The 23,474-nt window shown below is 45.0% G+C and overlaps 1 protein-coding gene across 2 annotated transcripts in view; it reads left to right on the top strand.

The window, feature by feature from the left end:
- The window catches only part of ARNT2 (aryl hydrocarbon receptor nuclear translocator 2), a 199,910-nt gene that overhangs the window by 34,790 nt on the left and 141,646 nt on the right, over positions 1-23,474 (top strand). For both annotated transcript variants that reach the window (XM_064267202.1, XM_064267201.1), the window contains exons 2-3: positions 14,647-14,761; positions 22,644-22,691. In XM_064267202.1, coding sequence (XP_064123272.1) covers positions 14,647-14,761; positions 22,644-22,691 — 163 coding nt within the window. The remainder of the gene's footprint in view (positions 1-14,646; positions 14,762-22,643; positions 22,692-23,474) is intronic.

Below are 23,474 nucleotides of genomic sequence, written 5' to 3'. Positions count from 1 at the left end.
GTCTGTTATTTACAGGTTAAACTGTGTTCACTACAACTCCACCAGCTCCTCGTCTCCTCCAGAAGCCTTCTGGACTCTTCCCACTTACTTCCATACCTGGCTTGCCTTGGCTGATACCTTCAGTCCCAGAGCACTCTGAATTTACCTGTCCTATCACTTATTCACACAGCCCTTTTCTTGCTGTTTGCTGTTTTTTCTTCCCTGATGTTGGTGGGCTCCTCATGGACTGGAGGGCATCTTGGCTTTCTATGTATGTATTATTATTTAATAATTGTTCTGTACACATTTCTTGGCTCAAAATAGACATAGTGGTCTTCCTGAAAGTAACTAATATATTCAGGGTCTAATGCTGTGCCTGGGCACAGTGGTTAAGCCCTTGGCTGCTAACTGAAAAGGTTGGCAGTTGGGACCCACCCAGCAGCTCCCTGGGAGAAAGACCTAGTGAAATGCTCCCATAAGGATTAACAGAAAAACAAACAAACAAACCCATTGCTGTCGAGTCGATTCCAACTCAAAGCAACCCTAGAGCTGCCCCATAGAGTTTCCAAGGAGCGCCCGCTGGATTCGAACTGCCGCCCTATTGGTTGGCAGCTGTAGCACTTAACTACTATGCCATCAGGGTTTCCCCATAAGGATTACAGCCTAGAAAGCCCTATGGGGCAGTTCTACTCTGTCATATGGGGTCACTATAAGTTGAAAATCAACTTGAAGGCACCCAACAACAGTGACAATAACCTGTGTCTGGTACCCAGGAAGTGCTAGATAAATGTAGAGGCATAATGTTTTAGAGGAGGGCGAGGCCATGAGGAGTTCATGACCAGATAAAGTTTCTGAATGGTACAGGGCGGAATTACTGTGTTTCCCCTGCTGTGGAGGGTTGGGGGCCTTTGCTCCTTACCTCCACTGGCATCAGGAAGTCACAGGTGGGGAAGTGAGGACAGGATAACTCTCAGGAGGAGCATACACGTTCGTCTGATCACTGTTATTCCTTGTCCAGACTTCTGAAGTCATGGCAGCTTTTCCCCCATCTAGGTATCTAAGCTTCCAGTATTTCTTTGGTGGATTCTCACCCTCTCCATCCCTCTTACCCCATTTTGTCTCTTCACCTCTTGTCTGGCCTCATCTCCCATTCTTTATACTTTCCTGAATATTTCAAATCCTTTGCCGTGCACGGTTACTACTACTATTCTAAACAGAAAATAATAAATATTAGCGCACCTGAGATTTGGTGGTAACGATGTCTCTCTCCCTGTGGTGAGGCTTAACGAACCTCTTTGGAACACAGGAGATACTTCATATTAAAATCATACCGACTTCCTTCCCTTCCCTCTGTGATACGTTTGTTCAGCTGTAAGTAGGTGGCTACATGACTTCACGACTCCGTCTCCTGCTCCATTCCTCCACTGCTGCATTCCGCAGAGTTCCCAAGCCGCCTGCCTGTGGAACCCCACTTCCTGGGTCTGGACATTTATCTTCACCAAAACAACTTACGCTTGCTCCTGATCCTTGCATTCTAAATTTTAAAAATTTGGAGGTTATAGAAAATGATAAGTGGAAAATAAAAAGCATCTGTGATCTTACTCTCCAAATCTTGGCTTTGTTCAGTTTTTAGTGTATTTACCTCATGACACACACACACACACACACACACACACACACACACACACCCATACGTTAGAGATACACTGAATTAATCCACAGTTTGGCTGAATGGTAAAGGGCTGAGTGTTAAAATCAACGTTTGGCCATGATTGAGGCTGAAGCTGGATATCACCATTGTTGAATGAAAATCTGGATTTTTTGCAAAAATAAGTATTACTACTATTTTATAATTACTTGTCAGTTGCTATGTGAAAGTTTGCCATCTAGGTCAGAAACCATCCTACCTGGGCACTGTCCTCCGTTAGATGGCTCCTGTATTCGTGTGCTGCATTTGTGATACTAAATGGGTGCTCATTTGCAACTGAGTTTAGTGGAGGAATGAGATATGTTGGGGAGACTTCATGTTTCTCAAACGCTTTCTTCTTTCATTTGTTCTCCTTGTTTTCTGGATTATGTCTGGATTGAAGATAATTTACTGTAGATGTTATTATATGTAATTTTGGAGTTTTTCCTCCTTATGAATTTTTGAGGTAGCAAAGTTGGCAAAATTGGCTATTAATTCATCCTTGTAAAGATATTAAAGCTCCAAAATAAAATTTTTTCTTGAAAGATGCACGTTCTGAATAGAAATTATTTTTTAAAAATCTTAAAAGTCTAGTGTTATCAGGGCCCTTATACCAAACAGTTCTGCAAAGATTTAGATTATGATAAAATCTAACCTATTACTCTGCTTTGTATTCTTTGTATTCTTATTTAATAATCGTTCTGTACACATTTCTTGGCTCAAAATAGATATAATGGTCTTCCTCAAAGTAACAAGCAAATATATGCACTCTTAATATTTGTATTATTTTTCTCATTTTCTTTTTCATTTAACTATTTGGAAGTTCTTAATAACTGGTTTTTCACATAAAATTAATAGCTTTTACAAAAGGTCGTGGATTATCACACATTTTACTCTTGCAGTAATACACCTGATTGGAGGAATTGCAACATCCATCACACATGCAAGGAGATTTTCAATCTAAGTACATCTAGAATGCTTATCTGTAACAACCACGTTGCTGTCGAGTCAGTTCTGACTCAGCGACCCTATAGAACAGAGTAGAACTGTCCCGCATGGTATCCAAGGAGTGGCTGTTGAATTCCAGCTGCCGACCTTTTGGTTAGCAGCCAAACCACTGTGCCACCAGAGCTCTATATCTGTGTCAAAAGTAAGTATTCAGACTTGAACAATAAATTCCTATAGCATACTTGTTTGTTGTGCTGATGTTATTATACTGATTAGATACAATGGTGGCCTGCATGGTCATATGGCCTTTGGTGATGCACAAGTTCAGAGATGCCAGAAATGACATTGAAATAGATGCTCAGAGATTTGTCCTTTTAAAAACCAAGGCATTCATTCAGAAACCATGGCCAAATGGTAGGTTGTGGCCAAAGCTGAACTTTGTTGGATCTCCAGTAAATATACGTTTGCATGTAAGAATTTGTATCCAGCTCTTTGAACTTATCCTTAGCATTTTCCTGTGACATTGCTTTTTAAAATCATGATATTTAATGGCTGAGTAATTTTTTATCTGTATGGATATTCTATAATTTATTAGCATTTCTCTTTATGTCAGACATTTGAGCTCATTTGATTTCTGTTCAACTTTAAACTGTATCTGGACAATCAACACATATCTGGGTCATTCATTTTTTTTCCTGACCCTTCATATCCTTGAATCGCATGATGAGGTCTCTGTAGCAATCAAGAGCAGTCTCTCTGCTTTTGTACATGAAGGTCCCTCAGGTATTTGAGGACAGTTTCATCTCCCTGCCTCAAGGACTCTTTCAGGTGGACAAGCTTTGTCTCATCAGAAGAGTCTCCTTGCTGTAGTATTTGAACCCTTCACCATCCCACATGGCTCTCAAATATTTTTGAACATGAAGAATCAGAGCTTTGGGCTCCTTGCAAGCTCTACCACCATGAGCCCACACTCTGCTCTTTGCCCTGTGAGGTCTATTCTGCTGCAGTGGGCTCCTGACTCTAGACCTGGGCCTTGGTGGGCACCAGCCTAGGTTTGTGGTACAGCTCTCTCGAAGACCTTCTTAGGGGCGGCCTGTGCGCTGACAGAACCTGAGCCTTCCAGCCACGGTGTTTCTGGGCTGTCTTCTGCTTGGCTGATGACACCTGCTTTCCTCTAATGGTCTCTTGCTGTTGGATTTGGCTTAGACCTGAGGCCATTCATGGGCAAATGTCCCCATTGTGGTTAAACCCGTGGACCCTTGTTCACTGGGGGCAGGTTGATTGTGGTGTTCACCCTAACTGTTTTACTCCAGAATCACAAGAGTTGTTCAACAATAACCTCTTTACCTTTCTTCTATTAGACTTACTGGTTGGTCATCTGCTTGCTGGGTCTGTGTTTTTACCCCTTTTATAAAGTCTAGCACAAGGGTACTTGGACTTCAGCCAGCAGGGCAGGGAAGGAAGCTGGAGTTACAGGGGCCCAGACACTGCTGGAAACATGGGTACTGACACACCAGTGGGCTGTAATGCCAGTGTCCAAGTTCCAAAGGGCACACCAGAGTGCCCAGTGGGACCTGGGGACCCAGGGCAGGAAGGCATCTCACCAGGCTGACTAGTTCCTATTCCTTAGTGCCAGCACCAGCCTGCCTGCTAAGGAGTGGCTCAGACACAGCCAGGGCTGTGTCCAGGCTGGAGGCACCAGCTGGGAGAGGGAGGAACTGGCTGGCCTCTTCCTCCTTCTGGGTCCATTAGCCATCTTCCCGTTCTGCCACTTACTGCCCTGTTGCAGAGCCCCTGGACCAGCCTGCCATCAGGTAAAGGACCTCTTACAGAGGCTCACAGTGCTGGCTAAAGCCTAGCAAGAACCTGCTGGTTTAAAACCCGACTCCCAGTCTAATGGTTTTTCTGTACATTGTGCTACAGAAACCCCACCCTACAGAGGACCTCTGGGAATCGTGTGCAAGCCTTCCTTCCAGAAGTGGAGGGGACCCTCCCTCGCTTGTACTTGAGGAAGAATCCTATATAGTCTCTCACTGACTGTCACTAAATGATAACAGTGTAGATACTTCAGATGTGTATCTGCCATGGTTGCACAAGCAACCGTTTTCTTTTTTTCAGAACCTAAGCAGTTAATGCTAGAAATTTTGCTGCAAATAAATTGATCAGTATGCAAGACAGTTGTCACGGCTGAATCATGGTCCACAGTTAAGGTAAACAGATCTGTGATGACATTTTCTGAGCAGAATACAAATGCATCTAGTTTCCTCGCAGAGGTTTCTGACATTTCCTCTGCACGGATAACAGATTCTCCCAAGAAGGTGTTGGCCACCAGGAAGAAAGATCTTTGTTTAATCCCTCTGAAAAGGTAGGGCTGCAATATTTGATATCCTTTCTGCGAAAAGAATTGTTCTAAGACAGATGAATATTGAAGAGAACGTTTTTTTTGGGTTTGCTGCCTTCCCTGGCTCCCTCACCCACCCATAGAGAGAGCCTTTTGGTTTTTTGTTTATTTCAGTGATCATGAAAATGTTTTGTTGTTGTATTGTGAAAGTCGGCATGTGGTTAGTTTTTTTTTCCAATGTGAAGATCAAGGGATATTTATTTAGATTCAGATAAAATAGTGGGGGGGGGGGTGGCAAAATGTCTTTTTCATTCCTCATGTTCCTTTCATCTGTAATGTTCTCAAGTTTTGCATTTTTCCTGGTTATCGCTGCCTGTACCGCCTTATGGAAATTCTACACAATATGTCTGCATTTGAAATGTGAAATAGTATTTAGATACTGCATCATGAGCCAGTTAGGGTTTTTTGTATTATAGTGAAGCTTTCAAAATCTTTCGCTTGTACTGATTTTAAGGTGGTTTCAAATGAGCCCCACACCCTACTGCAAGTTTGTCTGAGAGCAGGAGGTCATTCATTTCTCCCGTGTGTGTGATGGGGAACGGTTTCCTCTGGGGCGGTTTGCATTTGGGGTCGAACTGCTGTGAAGAGGGATATTTCTGCTAGTTTCTGCACTTGGAGTTGGTTATGATGGGGGACCTCCATCAGAGACCTGTATAAGAAGACGGCATTTGAGGAGGGGGCATTCATTCTAGATCTTGTCGGTAGTTGCTGTTGGGGTAAAAGGCCAGAAAGCCCTTGTGACTGGAAGTGAGTAAGAGAGTATGTCCCTCAACGGGAGGATGGATGCACGTGCTCAGAAATTCTGCAGCCACCCGAAGAATACATTTAAGAAAAGGGCATCATTTATATAGAGTTCATTCCTCCCGAAGCGTTTTTGCAGTCAGTGGCCAGGTTAGCACAGGGGTGGCCTCCTCCAGGAAGCCTCGTATCCCATCAGCTCATTCCCACGACCCGCTGCCCAGTTCTGTCTCCTAGCACTCACCTCTAGCACTCTGAATGACATTGCCTGGCCAAGTGCCTCCATCCCACTCAAGACTGGACTTGTCAGAGGGCAGGAACAGGCCCCTTTCATCTCTGACCATTGCTCAGCTTCTAGCACAGCCCCTAGCTCAAAACACGAGCTTTGCAGATGCTTCTTAGAATTGAAACATCAACCTCTGCAGAAGGAAATAATGGCCTGACTTAACCCCATTTCTCAGATGGACAGCAGATGGAGAAACTGAGGATCAGATGGTAAAGGAGCCAGATCTAGAGCCAGACTCCTGCTGAGCACTGGGCCCTCTGAGTAAGTTTTTGTAGGACAGCATGAATGGTTGTACCTCTGCCTGGCTGCAGAAATCCCATGTATCAAGCTTGTGTGGCCTGGTGAAAGTGAGTATGTAGCCAGCCCACCCATATTTTTCTTCCTGTTCCAGAAATGCCTGTCCCATACAGCCTCCGTGTAGGAGGATCAGGTGACCAAGTTTTTTAGAATCATCCCTTTTTGGGCTCTGAAGCTGACACAGTGTGTATTTTGAGGCAGTGACATCATCTCTTCACCTTCTGAGCTCCCTCCTCGCTGTTCCATTCTCACATCATTGCCTTTATTCACGTCCCTGTCATCTTTCACCTGTGCTGCTGTGACCTTCGTCATTCATAGGACAGGTAAAAGTCTAAGAATGAATCACCAGGGACCAGACCTAGACTTGGGTAGGGGGTTGGTCAGGGACAGGCTTTGTTGAGAAAGCGATGTTTGAGTTGAATGTAAAAGATGATTAGGAGTTAAGAGAGGGAAGAGAGTGTTCTTGACAGAAGGCATAACGTGTGCAAAGGCCCTGAGGTAGGAGGGAACATGGTATGTTCAGGAACTGATTGGGCCATGCAGCTGGATTTAGAGAGGTGGACAGGAGGGGTGGGCGGTGGCCTGACCATGCAGGGCCTGGTTGGTCATGGCAGAGTGCGTGCCGTTTATGCTAAGAGCATAGAGAAGCCATTTAACACAGAGAAGCCATTAAAGGATATAAGCAAGGACTGGCCTGACCAGATTTGCTGTGTGGGGAAGGGATAGGAGGGGAGAGTAGATGCGGGGGGGGGCGGGGAGCATGTGGTGCTCCGGAGATGGGTCAGGGGCAGAGCCCAGGAGATGAGAGACCTTAGGAGGTTACAGCAGAACTTGATGGCTTTTCTTGGGAATCATCAGCAAAGCATTGGCATTCATGCCAAGTGCCAGGATGAGATCACATGGGGAGAGGACAGGCAGAGGAGAGAGGAAGGAAGCTAGCCAAGAGGCTTGAGGTCTAGTAGAGAAGGAGGAGCCAGGAAAGGAGACCGAGAAGGAGGAACCCGTGAGGCAGAAGGCAAGGGAATGTAGCTTTGGAAACTCAGAGAATGTTTATGAGTTTGAGATGAGGGAGTAGGGAGCCATATCCACAGAGAAAGTTGGGGTCCAAGGAGTGACCGTCTGCCTTTAGAGGATGCTGGCCCAGTGATGAAGGGAGCTCTCCAGTGCGGTGACGGGGAGGTAGAAAGTGAAGGCTGTGAGGAGAGAAAGCTCTTTCATGGAATTTTGCTCCATGAGGGAGCAGAAACCTTTGCCACAGTTGCATGCTTTTACTTGTACAATTGAAAAGTCTGCATCTGTTTTGTGGTTGATCTGAATTTTGGGATGTGGCAGTATTCCTGTCCATGGGATGCATTACTGTTTCTGGGCTGCCCCAGATCCCTTTCCCGTTTAAATGTGGTAAACCTTCAACTGCATGAGAAAACCAAGGCGTAGGTCATGTCCTTTGTTTTCTTTCAGTTGAACTTTGTGCCAGTCTCTGCTTGGGTTGCCCACAGGGGAGCTGGAGTAGAGAGGGAGGGATGGCTTCTCCAGGGGTCACTGGCTGGCCTGAGTCACCCCCGAGGGCTGGGTGGGCTGTGGGGTCCCAGGGCTGTGAGGGTGCCGGAGCACTTTTCTCTATGCAGGTGAAGCTGTTGTTGGGGTAAGAACACGTCATCAGTAGAGGAGAAGCTGTGCCTTTGTCAGGTTCAAGGTCGGGGGAGAGGTTGAAGCCCTGAGAGAACATGAGTCAGAGATGGTGGAGTGGGGAGGGCAGGGCAGCATGGCTGGTGGAGTAAAGGTGGATGAAGGCATACAGCTCAGGCCCCAGCTCTGCGCCAGGTAGGGCTCAGGGCTTGTCCGCTGAATCTGACCCTGCGATGGAGGGGGGCTGCCAGCAGGCGTAAAGGCAGCATGAGGCAGCATAGAGAGAACCCCTTTCAGGCTGCCCATCTTGTCGCTGGCTCCCTTTGCGTCCATTTTCAACAGCATCACCAGGGTGAACTTCCTACGAGTGGTGGGGTGCTGACGAATGTACAGCTATACTGCCCTTGTGGCCCGTCGTTCCCTTTCCTGCACCCCTGTGAGATACAGGACCATAAAAATACAGTCATCTAAGTGACTTAATTCCTTACAGGAAGAGATGGTTGTAAGTTGTATTAGTATCCGTGTGTGTGTTCATTTAACAAACACATGTATGTGTTTACTATGTATCAGGCACCACTAATCTACATGCTTTACAGATGTTAAACTTGAATCCTTATAATAGCCATGAGGTACATGGTATTATAATCCCCATTTTATAGATAGAAAAGTGAGGCACAGAGACATTTTCTCAAGAGCACGCACAGACACAGACACACACACAGACACACGCGTACAGAGGTCCCTGGGTGGCTCAAATGGTTTGCGCTCGGCTGATCACTGAAAGATTGGCAGTTAGAACCCCCCCAGTGGTACCATGCAAGAAAGTCCTGGTGATCTGCTTCGGTAAAGATTACAGTCAAGAAAACCCATATGATCTTTGAAAAAAAAAAAAAAACACTAGAATATTCAGAAGACAAAAAGAGCCTTTAGGAGAATATAGCTCACCTCTTAGCCCACCGCAGAAATAGCCACAGTTAACACACTGATGGACATCTATCTATCTTCCAGTCCTTTTTCTGTGCATATAACAAACTGCAGACGCACACACACCTTCCACCCACTAGGATCTTCTTGTGAGCATGGGTGTTTTAAGGTCTCTTGATACACACTGCTGAGTTGCCCTCCAGAAGGGCTGTACCCGTGTACACACGTAGCCTCAGGGTGTGACTGTGGCCACGTGGTCACCCTCTAGGTATCTGAGGTGTAGTTTCCTCTGCACAGTGCAGTGGTCAGTTTCCCCTTTTCTTCACTTCTGCGATACAGAAACCCTAGAACAAATCTGCAGCATGCTCACAGGGCCAGAGCCACTTTCCATCTAAACATGTAGTCTTCTCTGTTCCAATATATACCAGGCCCTGCTTTTGGTAGCCTTCACCTCCACCTGGCGAGTGACTGCCTCCAGCCACTTTGCCTGAGTGGAAATACTTTTTGGGATGACCAAGAGCTTTGTCCACTGATATTTGAGTCATACAAAAGTTGCTGGAATTGGGAGGCAATTATCACTTTTCTAGGGAAGGCCAACAGCGGATCACATTAGCAGATATGGACATAGACTACAGAGGAGAGAGACATGTTTTTTACTTTTGTGTGAATTTATTAAGGGTGGTTCCTAAAAGACATTTGATAAAATATTTAACTTTTAAAGTGAATTTAGGTTTCATTGATTGCATCTTCCATTTGGTTTATTTACCATATAAAATTTTATTTTAGTTACCAAAATTGCATTTGATAAAATGAGACATCCATTCCTTAAATAAACTTTAAAAAGTAGTCATAGGAGCAGATTTCCTTGGTCCCATAAAGAATGTCTGCCTTAAACCAGCAGCTCATTCCAACTAAATTCAAGGACCAAACAAGGTTGCTTATCATCACTGTAATTATGATAATTTTAATTATCATTGTTTGAGTGTGTATTCTTTTCCAGACACTGTGCCAGACTCTTTACTTACATTACCCTTAATTCTGAAAATGCCCCTTCAGGGTATTACAACATTGCATTGATGACCCGATAACTTGGAGTGGTAGTCACTCTGATAGTTAGGGAGTGTTTTGAGTTGGGATTTAAAATCAAGTATGTCTGACTACAAAGACCCATGGTCTCTTCTTAGCTCATTTTAGGTCATTATTACTGAATATTGTCTGGAAGTTCTGGCCAATGAAATAAGACATGAAAAAGAAATTAAATATTTAACCATTCAAAAGGAATAAAAAGTATCCTTATTTGCAGTCAATAGGATATGTAAATTTAGGAAATTTAAAAGCATCAAGGAAAAGGTATTAGAACAAGTAAAAGAATTTCATGAAATGGCAGGAAACATAATAGTGACCAGAGAAACTCTCTAACCAGGCATATAAATTTTGAAAGGATAACACCCTTAACAGTGAGGGAGGGGAGAATAACACCTACCTTAGCCGTCAGTCAGGACAGTTGAAATTAGTTCTGACAGAGTTGTTGCAATTCAGTTGTCTTCACAGCAACTGACCAGTTAGAAAATAAACTGGGAAAGAAAATACCATTCACACTAATAGCAGTGATAATAACATGCAACACAGTAGTATATCATAACAACAACACAAAAAATCTAGAAATAAACCGAACAAGAAGTTTTGGAGACCTATGTGATAAAAATGAAAAACTTCATTAAGCTAAAAAAGGGAGTCTTAAGTCAATTATAAGCATATGTCAGTTCTCGACTGAGAATTCTAATATTGTGAAAATGTCAGTTTTCCCCAAAATTAATTTGTAGGTTCAAGGTAATACAGTTGATTCCCAAATTTGAGGTTAAATTTTAGGTCTTAATCAAATTATCATTGCAATGGAAGAATAAACCAGGAAGAACAAAGACAATTATGCAAAGTGAGATTAACTTGCACTAGTGAATATATTATAATACTGCAATACTAGAGGAAACCTAGGTAACTAGATAATTGACAAAATAGTGTCATGGGTTAAATTATGTCCCCCTAAAAATGTGTGTATCCGTTTGGCTGAGCCATGATTCCCAGTATTGTGTGGTTTTCCTATATGTTATAAATTCTGCCTCTATGATGAGGGAGGATGGGTGGCAGTTGAGTTAGTGAGGCGGGACTGGACCTACAGGATTGGATTGTGTTTTGAGGCAATCTCTTGAGATATAAAAGATAGAAGCAAGCAGAGAGACGAGGGACCTCATGCCACCAAGAAAGCAGTGCCAGGAGCAGAGTGTGTCTTTTGGACCTGGGGTTCCTGCGCAAAGAAGCTCCTAGTCGGGGGGAAGATTGATGCGAGGGTTGACAGAGAGAGAAAGCTGTCCCCTGGAGCTGACACCCTGAATTTGAACTTGTAGCCTACTAGACTGTGAGAAAATAAATTTCTCTTTGTTAAAGCCATCCACTTGTGGCATTTCTGTTATAGCGGCACTAGATGGCTAAGACAAATTGATAAGTATAGAAACAGGTAGTTGTTCTACGTGCAAATACAGGGTAGAGGGAGCATCATAGAACTTATGGGGAAAGGAAGGAATCTTGCGTAATTGGGGTTGGGTCAATTGATCTTGTCTCCTTGAAACTCTGCTTCTTAAAACTTTTCTATAGTATAAGTTTGTTTTTTTTTTTCCCAGCATGAAAAGGAAGTGACAGATGAGAAAAAATAAAGTCAAATTTCTTTATCGTAAAAAGAGATCATGCAGATAGATAAGAAAGATACTCCATCTCAGCAGAGAAATGGATACAAGATAGACAAACGGAGTTTACGGAAGACGAAATGGAACTAGAATGAGTAGGCCTTCTTAAGAAATGGTTTGTGATGGTGTTGGAGGTGGTGAGCCACCATCCTTCTGTTATTGCTTCATTAGTCCGCTTTGCAGGAAATGTGTATGAGCCCCTTGTTTTTAAATTCTGGCGATCCCTTTGTATATTAAGCTCCCTCGATCCCCTCCCCTTTCCATAGTGCACTGGCATTAGGGCACGTGCATTGCATATGCAAACATGTAGGTGTCTCTGTGCATAGCTGCCTGCCACATCACCTTCATTAAGTGTAGAATTTCCCCAGGTAGAAGCCAGCTTCGTCTACCCGTTAACAAGTTTAGCATCTTCCACCGAGTATGGAGGACACTGGCATAGGCACAGTGGGGTCTTTGAGAGGCCTGCTGGTTGTGGGCCTGCCCCTACAAAGCTGGCCCTTTTGCTGAGCACACAAGACTTACCCAGGGCAACAGCCAGGGGAGCAGAGATGCCTGCCTTGTTGGAACCCCTGCGCAAGACCCCTACCCTCTCTGTGCCTTGCTTCCCTAATCTGTCTATGGAAAGGTTTGGACTTTGAGTATTCCTCAACCTTTGCTCCCCAACAGTCGAGATTTTGTGGAGTTTTGCTTTCTGTAACTTGTATGACAGAAATAACTGGCCTTGTTTTTGTTTTCCCAAAATAAAACTCGATGTATATACCTTTTGTCAATCTACGCATTGACGTCCTGTCCCCACTCCCACCCCTCACACCTCCGAACTGGCGGAGAATTGGGATCGGGGAAGGGATGGACCTTCTAGATTTGCAGATGATGGCAAAGATTCTGCCTGAAATTTCTTTACCTCAAAGGCAGGAGTGAGGTAGTTGGCCTTAAAGTACTTAAGCTAGTGTTCTGTGGAGCACTAGCTGTGCTAATAAGTTATAAAAAGTTTAATAAATTTTAAAAGTTTCCACAGTTAGAGACATTTATAATGTGCTGGGTCAATCAAAGTTAAACAAGCTTCTCAGTATGTTTTCAATGGATGTTTGAATCTCCAAGAAGGGGATTAAGTGTGTACCTCTTCCCAAACGTTTTGGATGGTGTAACCCTTTTGGGGGGGGGCGGGGAATCCTGAGGGACTGCTGGTCTGTGGAACTTGTTTTAAGAAGTGGTAACTTTCATTTTCACGCAGGTTTGCTCTAGCAGTGATTCTGCCCTTCAGTTTGGGGACTTAATGAGTTTAATGTGCTTAAGCCTTCATTTCGGAAAAAATGTAAATTTCTTAATCAGAAGCAGGCAGATGACAGGGTTGTTAGATCATCTCTATTAATATTGTGTAGCTGTCACAAACCCAGTACAGTAATTGTCTAAAGAGGAGAGGATGACTTTAAGAAAGGAATTTTTTTCTCAATTACTTTTCAATGTGTATGTTGGTTAAAAAAAAAAAAAAAACTATAATACTTCTTAAATTTTTGTGAACTTAACAGAGTAAGTTAAGACTAAAAATTCTTCTGCAGAAATTTTCAGTGGAATATCTCAAGTTGACCTTAACTTGCTGCTTTCGCATCGACTCCGACTCATAGCGACCCTGTAGGACAGAGCAGAACTGCCCCATAGAGTTTCCAAGGAGCGCCTGGTAGATTCAAACTGCCAACCTTTTAGTTAGCAGCCAAACTCTTAACCACTTCCCCACCAGGGTTTCCCAAGTTGCCCTTAGGATGTGTTTATTAAACACGATGTTTTTGGACATAATTGTGTGTCACCTGTCAGATGACAGAGAGCAGTAACCCACGCCCTGTGTCTGCCACCAACAGCACCCCACTAACAAGGGCCCAGATGCCCCTAGTCATCCCTGTGTCTTTCTGCAATATGTTTTTGTAGCCTGTTGCTTCTCTTCTGCCTTGAGTAAGAGTTCAGCTAATAAAAGCAAACGCTGTGGAAGTCATTTCCAAGAACAATAAACAGAATCAGAGATGCTGTTTGAAATACTTATCTCACCATTTAATGGTCTGAATTTATGAATCCTTCAGAAAGTGGAAAGGATAAACTTTTTAAGTCTGTGGTTTCTTTGAAGTTAGAGCTGCTTAATGTTGCCTTAATGGGCTTCCCGAAGTGTCTAGCGTGTTAAGAAATGCTCAGGAAGGGTACTGTCGTCCAATGCCAGCCCTTCTTATTCTTTACTGTTTATCCCTGGGAAGGCCTGGACTGGCATTATCACTGGCCAGTGTGGGCCTGAGGCCATACTGTCAACGCCCCTGGACCTCATGGTCCTTAATGGTGAGTGGGTGTCAGAGCCAAGTGGGGCTCAAACATTCAAGGGTTCTGATCCCAGAGCATCAGCCCACACTGCCACAGGAGACTGACTCCCAGTGGACCTGCCCCATGCGTTTCACTGAGAGGAACCAGTACTGGCTCCTTCCTCCCAGGCTTTGGTCATGCTGCTTGGGTTCCTGGCTGTCTTATCTCTCTCCACGTAACTAGGAGACACGAGTCCCTTATGAAGGCTGCCAAACTACATTCTTTTTAGTCACTGTTTCAAGCACTAAACATGGGAGTCTTGCTTGGAGACAGGAGTCCCTGGATGGTGCAGGTGGTTTAGCGCTCAGCTACTAGCTGAAAGGTTAGAGGTTCCGATCCACTCAGAGGTGCCTCAGAAGAAAGGCCTAGTGATCTGCTTCCAAAAGGTCATAGCTTGAAAGCCCCATGCAGTGCCGCTCTGCTCTGATGTGCGTGAGGTCACCGTGCGTTGGAATCAATTCCGTGGCAACTGTTTTCCGTTGTTTTTTTTTTTTGGCCCAGAGACATCCTTCTCCAGGGAAGAAAGGCAGAGCCCAGAGAGGGGGTGATGGGCAGAGTGGCCCCCAGGACCCAAGTCCTCAGGCTTTCCTCCCAGGTGGTGCTTTTGGGACTGCACTGCAACCATCTTGTTTATTGCTAGGCTTTTCTGGGATTGATGAAACCTCTCGTGTTTGCTGAATTCCAGAAATGGCTTCCGACATACCTGGATCGGTGACACTGCCTGTTGCCCCCATGGCGGCCACTGGACAGGTGAGGATGGCGGGGGCCATGCCTGCGCGTGGAGGAAAGCGGCGTTCCGGGTAAGCAACCTCAGTGTTCCTAGCAATTAGACTTCTGTGTTGTGCAGCACCCTTGACCTGTCAGGAAAATATTGTTTCTCCCCGTCCTGTGGGATGAAAGCTCAGCAGTTTGCATCCTGTTTAGATTTTGCAAGATCCCTAAATATGCACATGATTTGCCTCTTAAGTGTTTTGGGCCTCGGCACCCAGCTGGGGACTTTGTTTGCTTGTCCTTGTGGTGAGAATTTGCTTTGTGATCCTGCCTGGCCTTGCTCAGGCCATCTTTCTGAAGGGAGGGGTCTCATCCATTATCCCTGCACACCCCCCACAAGCCAGAGAGCAAGACTGCCCAGCTGCGTTCCAGCCCCTGGGGCTGCAAAGGATTGATCCACCCTGGTGCCTTTTCCTCCTTTCCTCAGGCTACCTGTCTTTGGTGGGAATTCCTTTCAAAAGAATTGGCTAAAGCCCAGCACCTAAAGGCCAGGCAGCTTGCACTGCGTGCTGCCCTTTTAGGTATGTTGGTAACAGTGATAAATTCTGTTGACCATACTGGGTCCTGATGGAACCAGAAAGACCATCACTCTTAGCAGATAGGACCAAAAACTGCATCACCTTGTGATGTGTCGTGTTTATAACTATACACAGATCTAAAAAACAAATATCCCTGCAGGAAAACGTAACTGTTTCAGACTCATTGTATCACCTAACTCCCTTTTGCCATTATTTTCAACGCAATATCTGATAAAGAAGGTTTCTCAGGAATTGGAATCCATTTTTACTTTGAATACAATTTCTGATCACACATGGCTCCTTAGCATTGCCACTGTCATGTTACACCAAGGCCTGCGTGGGTCTGTTTTTTCTTCCCTTTTTCTTCTTTTTTTATTGTACTTTAGATGAAGGTTTACAGAACAAACTAGTTTCTCATTGAACAGTACACATCGTTTTGTGACACTGGTTAACAACCGTACAACATGTCAACACTCTCCCTTCTCAACCTTGGGTTCCCTATTACCAGCTTTCCTGTCCCCTCCTGCCCTCTTGTCCTTGGTGGGTCCCTTTTTTAATGGTCATTTTAAACCTGAGAATTTCCTCCAAAGCCATGAGATTCTTAAAGGCAGCGAGGACCACTGTCTGTCAAAATCTGGGGTGAAGTGGGGGTAGTTTGAAAATGCATGTTCATTATAAATAAATGTAAATTTATTTACATTATAATAAATGTAAATCATTTATAATAATTGTAAAAAGCCTGTCGTTAGTGTAGTCCAGTTATTAAAGGAGGGCCTGAGATTTTTACAATTATTGAGAGGGTTAAAAATCCTGAGAAACTGGGTTCAATGGTTTGACCAGAGATACCCTCATTCCCAGGTGCGGAGCTGATGCAGCCAGGTCTCTCTCCAGACTGCCATAGTCTTTCCAGCAGAATGAGCCGAGCTGTAAGGAGCTCTGTGGGTACCTAGGGCAAAACTCAAATTAACTTTGTAATAAATGATGTGGCTTGGCCCCTGGGGCTTACTGAAAACACAGCCGTCCTATGTTAACTAGCTACTCTTGCTAACTAGGCGCCTTAATCAGGGGAGCCTAAGTTGCTAAAGAAATGCATGAGCTGGCAACATAATCACTTACTGGTTTTAAAAAAAAAAAACAAATTCAGGTCTTTTAAAATTAGTACTTGTGTACTCTCTAACTTGCATTCCCTAGGGACAAAGCCTCATTGCTAGCCCAAGTTCTTTTTAAGAAGTGGCCGACACTGGACTCTTTGATGAGGTCGGGTGGGCTGGGTCAGGGCCAAGTGCTGCAGAGATGCCCAGGCCCAGCCCAGTATTCCCAGGACAAGGAACCCCCTCTGCACTGGGCATTTGTCTTCCAGTTCCTGCCAGAGCTCCTCTACCCCTCCTGCAGCGGGTGTGCTGGGTCTGTGCTCTGCAAGGGCCTGGGCTAAGTGAGCTGAGATTTCTTCCTTCTTTGAACCTTGGCATTTCTGACCCTAGCCTGGCTTTCAGACTCTGATTTCTGATTGTTCCTGAAACTGATGACCTGCCTCTCTGTCTTGACTGTGAACTCAGTCTTCTTAAGAAACCCTCCATAGCTGTCTGTCTCCCGACCAGATCTGGATCTCTCTCTCTCACACACACACGCACACCATGGCATTGGAGGCAGAGCCCAGAGTTCAAGACCACATACAGCCAAGGAAGTAAAATATCAAGAGAAGAAACAAAAGAGATAAAAGGGGATGAACAGCAACTGACGACACGCCACCCAAAAGTGAGGGTGCGGGTACCACTCCAAGGGTCTCGACGCTTTGATCCCCTGGAGGACAGATCACTGAGAATGCTCTTCTCTAGGATGCTTGTCCTAGATAATAACAACGATAGCATCCTCAGTTGTGGGGTCCACATGCCTGCTCCCTTTTCCTCTTCAGAGGAGGGAACAAGCCAGCCCTGGTTCTTTTTGCCGAGCCCCATGATCTCAAAGGATTTATCCTCTGTGTCCACGCAAAGAACTCTCCCTTTTACACTGCTGTTTCCATAGTAATTCATGCATCTGACTTTTTTACATTATTTGCTGAAATTCTGTGCTCAAGGCCAGCGCTGCTTGAGAACATCTTAATAACACCTCTTTGACCATGACCTAAACATTTCACTTAGCAAGTGGAAGTCAGATTCACCAAAACAGGCAGCTCCTGTCAGGGTTCCACTCTTGTACCTCCATTAACTGCTGTTCTCCCTGTTGGCACAGTGTCCTCCCACCTTGTCTCCAAGAATGGGGACACAGTTGGAGAGACACAAGAAGAGAGGGAAAAGAAAAAAAGGGGGGAGTAGGGTGGAGGGTATTGCATTGGGCAAATCTGCTGCAAAAGATCTCTTTAAAGTGTTAAAAAGCAAAGATGTCATCTTGAGGACTAAGATGTGTCTGACCCAAGCCGTGGTATTTTCAATTGCCTCGTATGCGTGTGAATGCTGGGCAATGAATAAGGAAGACTGAAGAAGAATTGATGCCTTTGAATTATGGTGCTGGCGAAGAATATTGAGTATTGCATGTACCGCCGGAAGAACAAACAAATCTGTCTTGGAAGAAGTACAACCAGAATGCTCCTTGGAAGCAAGGATGGCGAGACCCTGTCTCACATGCTTTGGACATGTTATCAGGAGAGACCCGCCCCTGGAGGAGGGCATCATGCTTGGTAAACCAAAGGGTCAGCAAAGAAGAGGAAAACCCTCAATGAGATGGACTGACACAATGGACTCAAACATAGCAGCGGTTGTGTGAGGATGGTGCAAGATCAGGCAGTGTTTCGTTCCGTTGTCCATAGGGTCGCTATGAGTCAGAACTGACTCGACAGCACCTAGTAACACAGCAACAGGGTGGCAGGAGAGATGAAGTAGCGAGAGACACAGGCCTTCTTCCCATCTGCCTGTTCCTTGGCTAGGTCTTTCCACTCTCTCCTGATTATTTTAATGGAGGAAAGGCTCTCAAATTCCCAGTTTAACCACCCCACCCCAGTGTTTCAAAGCCAAGGAGAACGGACTGCTCAGACTGCTCCCTGTTTCGGATCCTCCCGGTTGCATGCCTGGCCCAGCATGACTTCTTCAGGGTTGCATGTCCTTCCCGCTGCTTGAGAGCCTTCCTCCTCAAGATTCTAGGCAAGCTGCCTGTGCTCCTAGCAGCTGGGACACAAGGTGAAGGGTCAGAAGTATCAGATTCTTTGAAAAGTGATTCCACATGTGTGGGAAAAGTTGCCAAAGCAAGTCACCTGAAATGCATTTTTGTAGAAATGTCTGATCTCAGGGAAGGACTGTGTAAGGGGGGCACTTCCACAGGGGCAAAATCCGTGCTTCTGAAGGGGAAGCAGCAGCGATTGTCTGCCCCCCAGAGCTGGCCTTTCAGGGATGAAGGGTGGAGGCTCAGACAGGGATATGTCAGCCCCTTTCCACTGCCCTGGAATTAGCTGCTGGGCTTCTAAAATACAATGATCGAGGGAAAACTATTTTCAAATTGTAGATAGCTGATAGACCAGTATCTCCCTCCAAAGTACCCAGGGGCTGCTGGTATGTGGTCAAATGAGAAGTGTACTCACTTAAGCTTAAGTAGTTATTAACCTGTTGTTTTAGTTCCCTAGTGCTGCTAAAACAGGAATACCACAAGTGGCTGGCTTTAACAAACAAATTTATTTTCCCACAGTTCAGGAGGCTAGAAGTTGGAATTCAGGGCACCAGCTCTTGGGAAAGGCTTTCTGTCTTTGTCAGCTCTGGGGGAAGGTCCTTGTCTCTTTCCAGCTTCTGTTCCCCAGGTCCTTGGCGATCTTCTGGTGGCGTGGCATCTGTCTTTCCCCAGTTCCTGCTGACTTGTCTCTGTGACTCATCTGCTCTTTTATATCTCAGAGGTGGCTGGTTTAACACACACCCTACCCTGATATGGCCTCATTAACGTAACAAAGAAAACCCTGTTCCCAAATGGCATTGCATCCAGAGATGTTGGGGTTAGGATTTACAGCACATATTTTGGGGGGACACAATTCAGTTGGTAACACCAGGTGAGCACTTACGTACTGGCACTGCTGTGGCTCAGTGAGCTGGCCCGGCTCTGAGGAGCGTGTTTGCAGCACCTGTGCCACTCACCTTGTATTGGAAGAAGCTTGGAACTGGCCCTGCTGCAGGGCCTTTTATCCTTTCTCGTGAGAGCATGAGTGACTTCTGCTTCGTGCGTTGTATTTGATGGTGCACTGTTATTACTACACAGCCAGTGGTAGGAAGATTCACGATGCTCACTTTTAATGAGTGCAAGCTCACAAATGCCTTTCATAGCCTTTTATGAAGGTGAGAGCTCATGCTCATTGACAGGAGAGGAAGGCAGAAAGCATTCTTAGCCCGGCTTTGGCGAACTCTTACATCATCCACTCATTGTACTGAATTCTGTAAAATGAATGCAGTAGGACTTCAAGTCATATTCTGCTTTCTGTTCCTTATTACCCAGATGCTTCAGTATAATAGAGACACATAAAAGACAGAAAGCGAAGGGTGATTGATTAACTTAGGCTTTTTATAACCAAAGAGAGAAGCAGGCTGATTGTGGTCGTATTTAAAGTGGAAAAATTAAAGTGGTGGCAGAAGACAAAAGGCAGCATCTGGGCAAGTGCTGCTCTGAAAGGTCCTTTGTGTCAGTGGGAGTTGGGTTTTTCTGTGTTCTGTGCGCTCTCTCTCGTGTATGAGCAGGTGAGCCTGTCTCGGGGACAGGTGAGTCATCCTGAGGATGTGAGCAATCGCTTGTGTCCTGATTTAACTCCTGGCTTCTCCCTGACCTTATGCTTTTCCGAATCACGGAATCCGTTTGCGGTACACAGTGATCACATTCATGCAGAGGCAGGGAGGTACGGTTTCTTGGTCCCTGATTTTTCGTAGACGAATCCGGATTCCCAACTTCCCTGCAGATTTCAGAGAACTTTGGCCTCAGAGCAAGGCTGTTCGTCCCTGCCTTACACCCTCTGTGTGATGGACCCTCAGCTGTCCTGGCCCAAGCTGGGACCCTTGACCACATGGCTCACGTCTCCATTTTTCCGCTCCTGGAGGGTCCTGGTAAAAAACAGAGCTGTCTTTGCCAAAACCAGGTAACCAACCATCCCCATTGTAGCACTGGAGTCCTGTATCCGGGGAATCCCCTCAGTCCTGGGAAAACCTGGATGGTTTGTCACCCTAAAACCCAGAAGTTTGTGCAGGCTGAGAAGCAAGAAGGCCGACTAATCGTGTCTTGCTGAAGCCTTATCATACTCAACGTCAATTTGAGCTAAAACGCATTTTAGAGATCACTCCACATCTCATACCCACCTGAGGTTTTATTAAATGCATACATGAATTCATTGGAAGTTTGAAAACGTTACTTCTTCTTCTTAACCCTAAGCTGTTTTTGACAGCCCAAGGATGTTAAGAAATCTTCATGTTGGAGGCAAAATCGCTATTTCCCATAATGAACACTGGGTGGCAGTGTGGCACTGCAGCTCAGCAGAATACAAAAACCACTGCGGTCGAGTCGATTCCGACTCAGCGACCCTAGAGGACAGAGTAGAACTACCCCATAAAGTTTCCAAGGAGCACCTGGCGGATTCGAACTGCTGACCTTTTGGTTAGCAGCCGTAGCACTTAACCACTATGTTACCAGGGTTTCCTTAAGAGGCTTTAGTAGCCCTATTTTTGGTGGTAGCTCCCTGATGTAGTTTTCAGCAAAGGTGAGATGATGGCTTAGTACTTAGAATATTGACAGCGCTGCTTCATTTAGAAAGTCATTTATTCAGCTCGTGTTTGTCCACAACATAGACAACTCTACAGTGGCTGCTGGTGTTTGGCTTCAGGGAGCGAGTGTGTTTTCCCCTAGTGGTGTGTGTATGGTCTTTTAGCTGTTCTTTCCCTTTCTCATTATTTTTCTTCCCTACCCCCACTTCTCTTGTGCATAGGTATTTTTGTTATATTGCTGTCATCTCTAACTGTCTAACTCCTTTTGTTCTTTCCTTAGAAGCTAGTACAACCCTTGTGTCTGAGGACCAGGAATTCCACGTTGGCAGGGAATCCCTTCAGGTCATCCTGAACAAGATGATGCCCAGATTAGAACTCTGGCCACAATGCACATAAAACAAAATGAAAACAAACAACTTCTAAGAAGAAAAAAATACCTCCTTTGCCCCATCTGATCCCAGTCCCTCCAGTTCCTCAAAAGCCTAGAGAATCTGATTCATCTCATTACGGGCCCCTTGTATGAGCTTGTTGCAAGGATGGCTCCTTTTCTTACAAACTGCTGTTTCCTGGTAGCCTCGGTGCCCTGTGCCTTCGCAGGTCACCCACTATGGAAGCCTTGCCCTTAAAGCTGGAGGTGGGGTGCTACCCACTCTTTGAGGCCAGGGGCACACATCCCGTTCTTATACCAAGCTGCTCAGACAAGGAGCTTCTCTGTCTGGCTGCTGGGAGGACTGGCCTCCCTTCTGTTTGAACTCCATGGGACTGTGCCTCACCCTGCCCTTCCAGTCCCACCAAGAATGTGGGGGCTGTGAGACATTGTTCCCCAAAGAACTCCACTCACTCTGGATGTCCAGGAGAGCCAAGACATCTGTATTACTTCTCATTTTGTTCCCCACCGACTCGGGGTACACTTTATACCACGTCAGCCCCATCTCTGCCCTCACGTCTTCAAGGGCAGTATTTATTAATTGATGTTAGAAGAGGCCGAGTTTTTTGAGAAGGAGTGCTTGGGATATTAATTGAACAAGTATCTACCTAGACCTTTTGTTTTATGTTTAGAAGCTCAGTAAAGTGGAAATCTAAATTGTTATTTCATGCTTTTCAGCAAGCAGCCAGCCAATTTGAGTAGTTTGGGCCCCAGGTGACCATTTTCACCTCCACAGCCATTTATGTAGTATGTCCTCTTTTCCTCATAGTTCCTTTACCACCCTCAAAACTTCCTCAGAATTCCTTGAGATTTTGTGGTCTATTAATATACCACAGAATAAAGTAAAAAAAAAGGAAGTTTCAACGTGGGATGAACGATGTGGAGGGGAGCAGGTATCCCCCAAATATGATGGAAGATACGGAGTGTCGACCTTTCTAACACAGCCTAAGCCATCCGTTGGCCTCCTGTATAGGGTCCTGGGGGGGGGATGAGTGGATACTTAAACACTTCTGCAAAAGTTCCCAGCCGTATAATTAATGGTGCTCGTACTGAAAACCTTTCATTTTGCCTCCTCTTCCTGTCCTGAATCCATTAGATGACTACATGGAGACGTTTTTGTTTAGCACGCCAAGGGTTGGGACTGTTGGACAGCAATCTGGTCCAATAAGGCCCACCATGTGCCAGTAGCCCATGTTACCAGTTACGATGTTCTGCCTATAATCAGTGCTCACTTGTGATCTTGATTTTTCAGAATGGACTTTGACGATGAGGATGGTGAAGGTCCCAGCAAATTCTCAAGGTGAGTTTATTTTCCTTAGATTGAAAAAAAGCCAAGAGCCAGCAGTCACCTTATTGGAATGCACAGCGATTGAATACCCTTTGTCATTGAAAAAGCCATCGCCTGTTGTTTGACCCTCTTACTTGTCCCTCATTCTGTGCCACTATTTGGTCTGATGGCAGCTAACTGTGAACAATCCAGATTATTAAAAGTTAAATAATAAGTTCTTAACTTTTTTTGTTTTTGAAACAGTGACTTCTATTTTTAATAGATTCACATTTAAAAGACAAACCTAGAGTTCAAGTTTAGAAAAAATTATCAAGATAAGGCCTCCTTTTTTACCACGGAAAATGAGGAGAGTTATGAGAAGCCTGGGTGGCCCTACTCTGGATGCAGGATATAAAACTTGATTTTGAGTTCCTAAACTGGCCTCACGACAGCATCTTAAGCTGGGCTCTGTGGGGCTGTCATGAGTACAGACTACCTCATAGAAAGGATGCTGAATCAGGGTGCCAGTGGTGTCACATACATGACATACAAATGGGATAAGATGGACCCATCCCCATGACTCTTTTGTTTTGGTAAGAAGTTTGGCAATGTTGGCAGGAAGGCACAAATCATCCAGTCAAACCTAGCAAATTCCCAGCTACACTCAGTTTACTTATGTAAGGGCCTGCCTGGACGTCCATCCCATGACCTAACCAAAAAAAAAAAAAAATCACCTAAGCCTTCCTTAATTCTTGGTTGTCAGTGAACTTGAAAACCTGCCACAAGCGATGGTGTCTTTTCTCATGTCTACATGAT

The sequence above is a fragment of the Loxodonta africana genome, chromosome 13, assembly GCF_030014295.1.
Source record: "Loxodonta africana isolate mLoxAfr1 chromosome 13, mLoxAfr1.hap2, whole genome shotgun sequence".
NCBI classification, from domain to species: Eukaryota; Metazoa; Chordata; class Mammalia; order Proboscidea; family Elephantidae; genus Loxodonta; species Loxodonta africana.
This window is presented reverse-complemented; position numbering and strand designations above follow the sequence as displayed.